This window comes from Empidonax traillii, unplaced genomic scaffold, assembly GCF_003031625.1.
Source record: "Empidonax traillii isolate 1590-97213 ecotype Southwest subspecies unplaced genomic scaffold, ASM303162v1 scaffold56:size2478089, whole genome shotgun sequence".
Lineage (NCBI taxonomy): Eukaryota > Metazoa > Chordata > Aves > Passeriformes > Tyrannidae > Empidonax > Empidonax traillii.
Window position 1 is genome coordinate 1,310,754 of NW_020955249.1, and position 12,971 is coordinate 1,323,724.

Sequence of the window (12,971 nt, forward strand, 5' to 3'; positions counted from 1 at the left end):
AAGCAGACTCAACAGGTAACTTTTCTTCAAATTATGCTTAACTTTTAACCCATACTTTCTAGTAGCCTAGAAAAAGAAATTGGTTCCCATCAATTCTAACTGGTTGAGGTTTTTTAATCCACTATAACATCACTAATTAGGAAAAATAAGACATATTTCAGGGTTAACTTAAAAAGTTTTCACCAAGATAAAAGTCTATGTTAATGCACAAGTTCAAAGTCAACATATTTCCCAGTTTTGCAGTAACAAGGTCTAAATGAGTATTTTGAGGTAAAAAACATGTTACCTCAAAAGGTAAACAAATAACACAAAATTTAAACAAACACCACCCAAAGCTTTTTTATCACTGAAGGTAAACTGTAAGGAATTATGAAGAACAGTCCAACTTTAAGACATGCCAGGAGTTTATTTAACTTTTGATACAACTTTATGAAATAAAACCTGGTCTTCAAAAAGCACTCTGCTAATTTTCAAAATCCATCTGAAGAAAGCGTTCTTCCCTTTCTACAGAGTCTAAGACCAAAAGTAAAAGAGTATCAAAACATCCACAAAAAAATTCAAAGCTCCTCTCAGGCCTAAGCATGAACTGCTACTCCCAGTAACAACTCTTCCTTCTGTATTATAAGCATTCAGAAAAGTTTTCTATGCAGTCATGCATTTTTCAGGAACTTCATCTCTCTCTTGAAAACAGACATCCAGCCACTGCGCAGGAAAGAAGAGCTATGACTATTGCACTGCAGCATCCACCATGGGCTCAGGTAGTATGAAGACACAGCTTTGCAAGAGAGGATCCACTTACAGACTTAGACCTTTAAAACAACCGTGACAAATAGTCAGCAATCATACAATTCAACAGCTACCAAGATTATGAAAAGTGTTCTCTTGCTGCATTGAAAATAAGTGCTCTTTAAAACACGTTTCCATAATGAAAACAAAGACTTGTAAATGCTTAGTCTCACTTAACATAAAAAGACATGTGGCAGAATCTAAATCAAATAACTCACCCAGCAAACTGGTGCCACAGAATTCAAAATTAAAGAGACTGAGACAATGACATAATTTAGCTTTACATATGCAAAGACAGACATCTAAAAACATTTTATCTGCTGATTCATGTTCAAAGACAGTTAAAAACCCAAGCAGTTCTAGTCTCTGCAACTCCTAAAGGGTTTCCTAAAGTTCAGAATGCAAAACTACTACCAAAGCTAACACCGAAACTGCTACAGACACCGTTAGTCTTGTGCTGCATAGGAACTAAAAATCAAAAAAAGTCAAATGCACAAAATTTATTTCGCTCAGCATCACCAGTGGCCATGTACTCCCAAAAAACATTGATTGCTCCTCATTAGAGAACATCTCAAGTCTCACAGAGCCATCAAATCCCACTTTATAAACCTTCAGCCTCGAAGTCCCCATTCAAACATTAAACTGAACTCAGTAAAATATCAATCTTAGACTACTTAAAAGTTGATGTCAAGTATATCCCTCTAAATTGCAAGTCACTGAAGTCAAATCTCCCTGGAAACATAAAACAGAACAATATAACTTTTTTTTTTTTGCTCACAGAAAGCTATGGAACATGATTAATTTTACATGCCAAATCAACAAAAGCCTCACCTAGTAGTTTTTAAAATATATGTATTTACACTGATAAAAGAAATAAGTGCACTTAATACTGCTGTATTTCTGTCATAACTTATTAACAAGTTAAACAAATGGCTTTCAGACTAAATTAATAAAATAAAAATCTAAAATATGGATAATGAAGTAAACAAAGCAAAGATATTAAAAGATATTAAGATAATTAAATCATGCCTTATTGACTTTTTAAATATTTAAATTAGAGAGCTGCTGAAAAATAATCTGCCGAAAGCCGAGAAAGCCAAAGAACCGACAGATAAAACTATTTGCCAACTAGCCAACACTCAGGGTCAATGAGAATAAATTTCAACTTCTGAGATCATCAGCATTAGGAAAACCAACTTGTGCGACTGAAATTTTAAAGGCAGAAGCTCTGCTTCTTTGCCCCAGTAGGGCATCCAGGATTTCTAACCAGTAGCAGCAAGAACTCAATACCTTGCAGCAACCCCCTTGCTGACGGGATTAAACTACTGATATGGAGAAGACTATTCCTTTTTCTTCCCTACAATAGACATTCTCTAGGACAAAACAGAGGAATAGAAAAGAAATTCAACTGGGCCTCAGCCCTTTCCCTTACTAGCCTACCTCGCATTTTCCCAATGTATTTCCAAAATCATCCTCTTTAAACACAACCTTACTGAAATTCAAAATAACTGGTAGGAATATTCTGAAGTTTTGTTCTCCTATTTATTAAAAAAATGCCATCATAGTAATAAAACTAGTAATTCTGGAACAGACATTTTAAAGGAAATACTTGAGACAGATTTACAAAACTGAGAGGACAGTAAGAGCTACACTAGAACAAAACACTTCCAAAGTGGTAGCAGAATGCTTTTAAGAATGATGAAAAAAAAACCTCCTTGAACGCCTGTGGGAGGGGGAAGAGGCCACATTTGGACATATTTTTTAAAACAACAGCTATCCAAAAGTTAATCCCAAACCTCAAAATAATATTTCAGACAAACATGAGACGGGGAAAAAGCTCTTCAAACTTAGACGATGCACAGGTGAAACGATGACCACACGTTCTATTATAGAAAAAACAGACTATGTATTACATGTCCCCATATTAAGTCTTCGCTCCTGGCTGCAGCTCCACCCTTTCACAGTTCTGTGTCACTGCCTACCTCTACACCTGCTAGCCTTTTTCATCAAGGTTTTGCAGCCCTAAAACAGTCAGAGCTGACGTTCTACTTCGCTTCTGACTTCATGATCTAAGAGGCTCTATGAACCACAACTGAGAGGTAAGTATGCCTATCCCAAGTAGCAATGTTGAAACCAAGCATTTTATTAACATCAGTAATACCTTCTTAATACAGCGTTGAGCAACTAAGTGCACATCCTTTAATCAACTGTCCATAAATAAACATTGTTAAAATGGTGAAAAAAAATCTTCCATCCCTAGTTACCTACCAATAAAAAGGAGACATAGTACATATATAAAACATTCAATCATGAAAATTTTCTCTTTAGCTTTACCTGAATAGAACATAAGGGGTTGTTTTTTTGAAACCATGAAAAAATTATTCTGAAGTTCCCACACTGTTTCTGCATTAATAACTGGTATGGCATCTGATGGCCTAAGGCATAAAAGCCTTGACAGTGAAACACAACTTACAGATCTCTCTCTGCGATTACAACTGCCACAAACTTCAACCTTAATACTTTCACGTCTCTCCCATCACTCCAGCTGAAGGGGAATGGAGTGTAGCCAGCAATACATTCCAAATAAATAATAACCACACTCTCCACTAAAGAAAACAAGATTAGTGTCCAGTTAGTACTCACAGTAAGACTGTTTTTCCTTTTACAAAACTGGTTTATGCCTTAAATTAAACAAATGCTTAATTCCCCTAGTTAGCAGGGGGGGGGAAAAAAAGGCCACTAAATCGAAATTCCATCATGAAAGGGCTGCTTTCTAAAGAAAACACCAATCTTGGTTCATCCATACAGATCTGGAACCTAATGAAATCTGACACCTTTACTCTGAAGACAAATTTGCATTGTACTAACAACTAAGGCTCCGAGCTCACAAATGCACTTCATTCAGCATGCGGTAACGGGTTCATTAAAGCAGCATCGCTAAAATTTTTTAAAGTGATTTTGTAGGCAAAATTTTTAAATGCAATCCGGTAAACAGCATTATCAAAAAAAATGCCCCTATATTATTCCACTGGTAAAAATGTGCCCCCTTGATCTAAAATATACAGATGTTGTGACCAAGGTTATACAAGGAGATATTCATTAAGTTGAGCAATTCCCATTTTGTATCACTGCTTTACCAGACATGAATGAGTGCATTCCTCATTAAATGAAGTGAAGCTGCATCAGAGCTATCCAGTGCAAATAATACAGATATTTTTAAATATAGCATGAGAACGTTAACGTCAGGACTTCATGCAATGAATCAAACCAGGAAAAAGCAAACAAACTCAGCTTAGGAGGGTTAATGCCTTCTCATCTACCTTTCCCTTCTTCTCCACCGCTTTCTCCCTTCCCATAAAATCCAGTTTAAGGCATTCCCTGTTTTCCCACTTTTCCAGGTTCCCAGTGAAGAAATCAACCATCCGCAAACGTTTTGTTCCTCCAACCCCCTCTCGTGAGCTGAGCATTCAGAACATTCCCACTGGCACTGCCTCCAAATCACCTAATTGTTATCATTATTGCGTTCTCAGCATCAGCTCGGAACAAAACCAGCCCCACTACACCCTCGCTGGCTATAAAAAGTACAGAAGGGGGGGGGGGGTGTGTGGAAATACTGAAGTGCAACTTACAGCGGCGAACAAGAGCCAAGTTATCTCCCGAGCGGCGGGGGCGAGCGGCGTGTGCCGCTCGGGGCCGCGGGGGAGCGCGTCCCCCGCCGCAGGGCGCGCTCGGCGCGGCCGCCTCCGCAGGGACGGGAGCCGCGGAGCGGAGCGGGCCGGGCCGCCGCCGCTCACCGCCGCCTCCGGCCGCGCTGCTCCCGCTCCACGCTGCCTCTCCTGCGGGGAAAGAGACACAAATCCCGAATACAGCACCCGGCACGGCTCGCTGCAGGGGGACCCGCGCCCGACCCGCCCCGGGGCTGCCGGCACTGCGGGCTCCCGCCGCCCCGGGGGCGCACGGGGCAGGCGCCCCCCACCCGGCTCCGGGCGCTGCGGCGGGAGAGGGCTCTGCGGGCCACTTTCGCCCGGGCCCCCTTGCCCTCGTCCCCGCTAACCCCGGGCTGTCGGGGCGGGGGCGGCGCAGCCCCGGGGCTGGGGGCCGCTCCCCCGTTCGCACACCCACCCAGCCGCCCGCACACCCCCTCAGCCAGCGGCACGGCGGCTCCCTGCGCCCGGCTCCGAGGGAGGAAGGAGAGGGCACGGCGCGCAGCCCGTCCCGGCTCGGCGCTGCCGCTCGCAACTCACCCAACAAAGTTGCGGCGACGGCTGCCGGCGGCTGGGCTGGGCTGGGCTGGGCTCAGCTCGACTCGAGTCCGCTCCGCTCCGCTCGCCGGGCTGGGCTGAGCCGAGCGCGGCGCTCCCGCCCGCGCCGCCCGGGATGAGCTCACCCCGCCGCGCTCCGCCCGCCGCCGCTCTCGCGAGAGGGGCCGCCCCACCGCCCGCCCGCGCGCCGGCGGCGTTCCCATGGCAACAGCCAAGCGCCGGGCCCGGCGGGCGGTGCAGGCCCTAGCCCGGCTCCCTCCGATTTGGTTGACTTCTTCCCATTTTGATCTTTGCATCGCTTTCCATCCTCCTGGAGACCTCTAGGGAGAAGGTCGCTGCAGCTGCTGCCCCAAAGTGAAAACCTTCCGGTACCGGATAGTATATCCCGAGCTCTTTTGCTGACAATCAAATTAAAATGGATTCTCTCTCTAGATATCCAACACAGATAACAAATTAACGACAATTTAAAAATTAGCATACATCGACATCACCCCTTGTTCTGCTCTGTTTTCAAATGGCCAAAATTTTTGAACAAAACTAGCTCTGGGTAACCCATTTTGGATACTCTGCTAGTGGTTGTTATTGTCCTTGGCTTGACAGGACATTGCCAATCTCAGTTAAACCACTGTGACTGAAGCTTTCCCTGAAATAAGGACGCTCCAGAAAACACCTCTGATTTGGGCTGGCAGTGTTCCAGCAATGTGCAGCACGGTGATAGCTGGAACAGCCGAGCTGTGTTAAGCAGCTGCTCTGCCACAGAGATGGTAACTTCACCCCCCCCGTTCACTTTTTGGGAACGTCGAGACAGCAAAGACCAACAAAACTTACGTACAGCTCCAAATGGCTTAACGCCTTCTGAAGAGTCAGAGTACTGATGTTTAAATGCCACCGTGTTTACTACTGTAAAAATACCTGGATATCCAGAGAGCAATCACTCTCTTATGGGTTTCCAACTTGAAGTCATGACTCCTGCAGGTGTTAAGGGGTCAGAAAAGCACTCCCAGTCTCATTTTCATGAAAAGAATAAATGTTACGGATGGACAAAGAACTGATTCCAATGGTGCTCCAGCACGTAACAAAAACTAAAATTGACAAACCAGGAAAATAAACAGAAATATTTTCAGTAATTTAAATATATTTATCTTATATCACCCACCTAAAAAGCTCAGTGGTTTTTACTTAAAAGTTTTTTTATTGGAAGCTGTAGCCCCACTCTTACAAAGGGAAGTCCAAAGAGGCTCACAGTCCTCAGATACATACACATAACAGCACTGGATGTGACTGCAGTATCAGGAACGGTGGTATGCAATTACTGAATTTGCCTTCATCAGAGGAAATTAGATAGTAAGGCTTGCAAGTTCTTTTATGAGGTTAATGAGGCAAGCACATTCCCAAACTGTTTCTATGATCTTCCTTCACACACTGCTGATGTGTCTGATCTTAAGATGAGGAAGGTATTCAGAAGGGTCGCATAGGAAGGGAGAGTCTCTGACACCAAGCACCAGCCCAGCCTACGAGCTATTTGAGATGAGACCGCAGTGAAGGCACACACCCTTGGCTGCAGTTCAGCCCAGACCTGGCTCCTGCTCCCGGGTCCCTGTAGTCTCTCCCTGAATCCCAGGTATGAGAGGTCGACATCTGGTAGTGCAGGGGTCCCAGTGTGAGGGTTACTGGTGTGAGATGCTGATCTCACTACATTCTCCCCATTACTGATGTCTAGAGCTGTGTTTAGGAGTGCAGCAGCACTTGGGAAAAATATGTGTTCTTACAGGTGTCAGAATATCCAGAACTCATTTATTTTCTTTTTTTGTGCAAGTACAAACATTTCTGTGTCTTTGTAATTAAGCAATTATTAATTGGGTATGAAGCAGGGTGAGAAGCAGAATTCAGAGTTTACCTCCTCTATATAAGGAAGTCATCAGAATAGCTGTTCTAGAATAAGAGAGGTGAGAGGGGGTTTATTCCAGGGTAGTTATCTTGCCTCAATAATGCTCAACTAATTCCAGAACAAAAGGACTCTCCTCCCTTTAACAGAGCACTCATACATCAGCCTTTGCTTAAGTAGCTGTTCCAGAATGAAGGATGCACAGTTGGTTTCCCTGTGTAGACAAGCCTCAGGAACCCCAAGAATTTCTGAATGCCAACCCTTCTTTTGCCACTAATTTGCTGTGTTGCCATAGGCAAGTCACTTCATTTCTGTTTTAATATTCTCCTTTAAACAGAAAAGGAAAATGATACAGTTATTTACCTCAGAAGAGCAAGGTAAATGTAAATTAATTAGCATTTATGTTGCTCTCTGAAGGTCTGGTTTTATGAAAGGATAGATAGTGGGACTGTTTCTGAGGAGATCTGACTGGAACTGTTGGAAGCACAGGGAAAATGTGGCTAAGAACCTGAACTACCCTGAAACCGAGTGCAAAATGGATTCACTGATGAGCAGTGAGCATGTGAAAATTTGTATACAGCACACCCTTCCAAGATGCATTACGATTTAGATCTACAACTCACCAGAAAAATAGATTAAGTACTTTGCACAGTGATGATTTGATAGAGCCCAAGATCAGTGAGTTTCAGGATATAGAAAATGTCCCTATTCTCATTCATGTTCTCAGGAAGTCTGTATTTGTGGGGAAGGCTTTAGGGTTTTAGAGTATTCTCTAGAATTATTGGCCTGGGGATTAGAGGACTGTCTTTCATATGGATCGTTTCAGTGATGCAGTTTATAACACATAAACAGTTACACTGCCATAAGAAAAGTTTTGCTTTGGGGCATAGGGGGCAGAAACAAGAGGCAACTTCTTCAGCCAGCTTTGGCAGAAAATGCAGCATCTTGTGAATTATAACTTCTGTGTTCTTTTTTCATTCACTAACAGACCTTTTCTGACATGAAGTAGGTATAAATGCTCCCCGACTTCACCAGTTATAATTCTGAGCAACTCACACGGTCATTTCAACTCTCTAAAGGACTTCAGAGGCATTTTAAACCCTCTCTGCAGCTTATAAAAATTCATCCTGAAGTAAATCTGTTTCATTTAATTGGCATGGGTAATTACTAATAGGGCATAAAAGTATTTGAAGTCATTAAAACTCAACATGAGAAATACACATTAGTTAGAAGTGGAAAAAAATGTATTTTTTGATAAACGCAAGGAAATGTTTCAGACTTTGGTATATTTAATTTAGTAGAAATATTGAGGGATTTCTATCAAAAAGGATTTGAAAAGAAAGAAAGTACGCAGGAGCATTTGCAACAAAGCAGCAACATGGAGAAAAGTGTGCAGATGACCCTGAAGGCTGGTGAAAAGGGATTGTCAAGTAAGAAGTACAAAATGAAATGATCAGTGTCAAGTCTAACAGGCCAGGATTGTGACTCTCAGCTGTACATGGGCTTACAGAGGCACCCATCCACACTGCAGTTTCCTCCTGCCAAGCCTGTCTGTCCTGCTTTGCAGTCAACAGGCCCTTTCTCACAATTTGCAAGGATCTGCATTATTCTTATGCATTTTGATGGACTGCCAAACCACTAGAATAGAGAAAAGAAGCCCAGAAAATGTACTAATGTGAGCCACTTAGTACTTAGACAGCTATATAATCCTCAGAAAAGAATTGCAAAACACACGTTCAGAACATGTCTCAAGTCTGCATTTATAAAGGCACCAATGTACATAGACATTAATTTTATGAATCAAGAAAGCTTTTCAATAGCAAAGGCACAGTTAATAACCTTGGCTAATGCAAAAAAAAACCCCACATTTTATTTGGATGCACATCAGAATACTTAAGAATATTATTTGGTGTTACCTTTTGGTTTTAATTCAGTACCTGGAGCAAGAACATAGCTGGTTAGACTAATGTACTCTAATTCAGCATAGTGTGTCAAGTAGTCATAGTACTACAGGCTTAGGAAAAAAATGCAAGAAAAGAGAAGGAAAACTAGAAATCTTCCTTGCCTAACAAGAAGGTAATGCAAAAGGGGCGTTTGTGGAGAGTGGGTTCTTTTGTTACAAATTTGCAAGAGATGTGATGCAATGTCAGCCATCAAATCATACTGTTCAAGTATTTAAAAACAACATAAGCAGAATTCCATTGTATACTGTATTTAATAACAAACTCCCTTCCCATGCATTAAAATATTAGAGATGAAAATTCAAATACTCAAAAGTAATATCCCAAATGCTACCTGCTTATACCTTTATTTCAGATTTCTTTGCCATACACAGTCTATAATATAAATTGCAATTACATGATTATATAACTTTCTCCTCAGCTTCTCTGAAGCCTGGAGAATCAGAGCACAGCTCCACACCTTCCTTTCTGCACACTGTTATTCACTAGCTCTGAAAACAGGCGGATGCGTTGCCAGCTTGGTTGATCTGGAGCATTCATCAGAATAGAATGTTTCACAAACAGCAATAAATGCATTTTTACCCCTTTCCTGTAAGGTGATATTGTTATCCCCATTTTATAGGTTGAAAAGCTAGCATTTGCTTTTCCAATGTGGTTAGCAAGGGACAGCTCTTCTTTTCCAGGGAGCACATCTCCCCTGGAATTCACTCATAATTGTGAATACTCCTGCAAATCAAACCCCAGCCACCCTGCTGAAGTAAGGCTTAAGCAACACTACAAGATGGCATGCACAGGCACTTCTAAAGGAAGAAGTAGATCTGTTTACTCCACAGTCTGCTCCCTCTCCCCCCTGGCTGCCTGTTCCTGCCCGTGTGCAGCCCCAGCCTTTGTGCTGCACAGATGTTCCTGTGACTCTACGGCCAACTAACTCAGAGGACTGCTCCAGCTAGAAACTAACCCAGCAGAAAAAATAACCACTAGCTTTCAGCCAGCTCAGTTTCCTGATCCAGTTTCGAGTGTGGCCTCATAAATGCTTGATACAAGATAGGACATGATGCAGAAACGGACAGACAAGAGGGCAGGTAGGTAGGATTCCTTTGCTCAACGGCAGCATCAGCTTGCTCTGGATAGAAGTGTTTGTTGAACTTCAGAATAAGAGATACAAAACATGGTTTTGTTCAAGGACTAGACTTAAAAAGACACAACTGGAAGAGAGCGTGGTAGGGGTGGAAAGGACACAGTTTCAGCTCAGCTGACCTTTTACCTTTTACTACTGAACTCTGCCCAACTCTTTCTTTTTTGGTTGCCTAACTCCCTTGAGTCTTCCTTCTCTGTGCTTCTGGGGGATTGTTCTTCATTAAAGGGACTTGCACATTGAGTTCAAATGTAATATTTAAACTGGCATCTCTTCATAGCTTTTCTGAGCACCTTGTAGAGAAGAAGGTCCGTATTATTCCACAAATAAGTGTAAAATTTAAGACAAGTGAGCTGGAAGGAAGAAATGTGTTTTGGTTCTTGCCCCAAGGGTTGTTTCTACGTTTTATGAAAAATACATTCTGGCTGATATTCATGTAAAGTCCAAAAACTGTCAGTCCAAGGACTGACTTTTATGCTCTGGCACCAAAAATCCTGTTTTCCTTTCTGGGAAATGGCAAAATTTCAGCAGCAGCCATGGAGAACATTCCCACCAAGAACAGCTCACAGCAGCAATGCTTATGGCATGTGCCTGGGAAGTGGAACTTGTAGCTGGAGATTGATATGATCCAGAGAGAAACATAACCCAAGTGTTCCGTATTCAGGGTAAGTTTAATCTAGGCAAAAAAGAGCAGCACCCCTTCTGCTGGCAACATCTCAAAATGAAAGAGTGACCTCTCATCGCTACTTGTAATAAGCATTTCTCTTCAGCAAAGGGTTCTGGGCTCTGAATACTAAGGAATGGAGGAATCTCCTCACCTTATCTGGGACATTATTAGTAGACTCATTTAAAAGGAGAGGAAAACAAAAAACAGTATCCTTAGAAATGTCTAGAAAGTTTGAGCAGCATTCTTAAACAAACTCGAATGATTCATTCTGAAGAAAATATAAAATAAAATCCTTCAGCTACATTTCATTTTTGTATGTCCATAATTCAAGGTGACTATTTTCTAAAGTATTTTATACGCAATTAGTCTGAAATATGGTTTTCCAGCTCTCAGTTTTCTGAGCAAAATATAAAATGACACAGTTATTAACCTTTGGGAAACCTCTCCTACACACAACAGAATTAAATTCTACAGAAAACTGAATAACATTGGGAGAAATTCCAAATGACTTACCACTCATTTGTTTGATGGATAGTTGGGCTAGCTATCGCTTTTTACAAAGCTGCCAATCACCGAGAGTGCTGGGAAATATTCTCTTAGAATCACAAATTGCAGTTGCAGGCTTCCATGGCTTAAATTATTATAGAAGAAACAATTACTTTGCAGAGAAAGAGATGGTACTGCTACCATGAGAGGATAATATTGTGGTATCAGTGGCTTCAACTTTTCAGCAGAGTAAGTTGCTTCTTCTAATATGACATTTAAAGAGATTATTTATTTGGAAAACTGTTCTGTCTGAGGATTTCTGTATTGATGTTGAAACAAACTAAGATCACCATATTAGATAGAGAGAGGGAAATTGTTATATCAGTTTGTTTATTCTGCATTTGGAACTCTGAATACTTAGTTTCATTCTTTCCATAGCAAAGGGTGTTAGTCATTCTGTTGTTTGTCTGAGGATTTCATATATCAGGAAGAAGATGGAAAAAACACTTTGTGCTTTTTGAAATCCAAAAACTGACAAAAAGATTCTGGAGCATGGCTAAAACATGAAATTATTTTGCAAACTATTTTGAAAGAGCTAAGCCACCTATAATTACTATGCATATTATGAAAGTATATTTATACTCACAGAGTACATTAAGACAGTGAAGCCAGTTATGCAGAGTTCAGTTATTCAGTTCTACATGGCTCACTCTGGGTCAACAGATTTTTCTATCGATCTCAGGCTTGAATTCTACCTTTTCTGCTGGAAAAGTCCTTCCCATCCCCTCTTGTGTCCATTCTGTCTAAAGAAAGACTTGAGTGAGGGAGGAAAGTGTGGAAAACAGAATTTCCTCTCCTCTGGTATCCAATCCATAGGGTTTCCATAGAGCATGTGACTTGTCTAGCCACCATCCTTTTATCTTTAAGTTCTGGTTGGCCTTTCTGCCTCCACAGGGCCTGAAAATCTTGTTGCAGGATTTGTACTTGTAAGAGATTGATAAAATAAGGTCTCATAAGATCACTTTGTGCCATCCAAAACTCAGTATCCACCATCATCTTCTGATCCTGGGTGTACATCAGGTTTCAGAAGCTTTGAATTCATCTTCCAGACATTTTGCACTGAAAAAGGAGCATGTTAGAACTACAGCTGCCATTCAGCTTACAACTGCAATTGGAATTCTACTTAAGAATAAGTAGGAAACTGAAGTAGTCTTTAAAGGACAAGGCAGGGATCCGTAAAGGAAAATTGCCAGGTATATGTTTTTGTAGTTTATATTTCCTGTGAAATACATGAAAGAGGGAGAACTGCAGTTTTGTCTTTTGCTGTAGAACTTCTTTACCATAAAACTCTTCAACATGCTATACAGTTACAAATATGTGTTGCAAGCTTTTTATTAACTAGTTATGTTGTAATAACACCTATATCAACCTACACCTGTAGCCAGTATAATTGCAGAAACTAAAGAGTTATTTAAAACAAATCAGTGAGGCTGTAAGCATGATGGATTAGTTTTCAGTAATGCAAGTGCACCAATAAAGATTTATTTTTGCTGCTAAGGTAGGAAACAGAAGAGTCTGGCCTAGTCCAGGGTTACTCCAGGTATGTTAAATCACAGAAGCTTTAAAAGTATCCTACGGCCTGAAAACAATATTCTGTGGGAAGATGCTCTTGCTAATTGATAAACAATTTCTTCTCAAGGGTCAAATATTCAGTTTTGCATATATGTCCCTCTTCAAGTTTCTCAGCATTTTCACAAGCAGAATCAATAAAATAATTTTTAGTGTAAGC

General features: G+C 41.3%; 2 protein-coding genes across 6 annotated transcripts in view; one reads left to right on the forward strand and one right to left on the reverse strand.

The window, feature by feature from the left end:
• The window catches only part of SIPA1L1 (signal induced proliferation associated 1 like 1), a 216,420-nt gene extending 211,338 nt beyond the window's left edge, over window positions 1–5,082 (reverse strand). For all 5 annotated transcript variants that reach the window (XM_027879658.1, XM_027879657.1, XM_027879661.1 and 2 more), the window contains exons 1-2: window positions 5,031–5,082; window positions 4,416–4,622 (exon numbers count right to left, since the gene is read on the reverse strand). The gene's annotated coding sequence lies outside the window, so the exon portion shown is untranslated. The remainder of the gene's footprint in view (window positions 1–4,415; window positions 4,623–5,030) is intronic.
• On the forward strand, window positions 3,693–5,129 carry LOC114055506 (transcriptional regulatory protein AlgP-like). The gene is made up of 3 exons (XM_027879728.1): window positions 3,693–3,697; window positions 4,185–4,367; window positions 4,418–5,129. Exons 1-3 carry the CDS (start codon window positions 3,693–3,695, stop codon window positions 5,127–5,129), a joined length of 900 nt encoding a protein of 299 aa, XP_027735529.1.
• Window positions 5,130–12,971: the final 7,842 nt, after the last annotated feature.

Coding starts and splice junctions, on each gene's coding strand:
- LOC114055506 (XM_027879728.1), top strand. Junction 4,368..4,417: donor ACCCTCGCTGGCTATAAAAA/GTACAGAAGGGG, acceptor TGCAACTTACAG/CGGCGAACAAGAGCCAAGTT.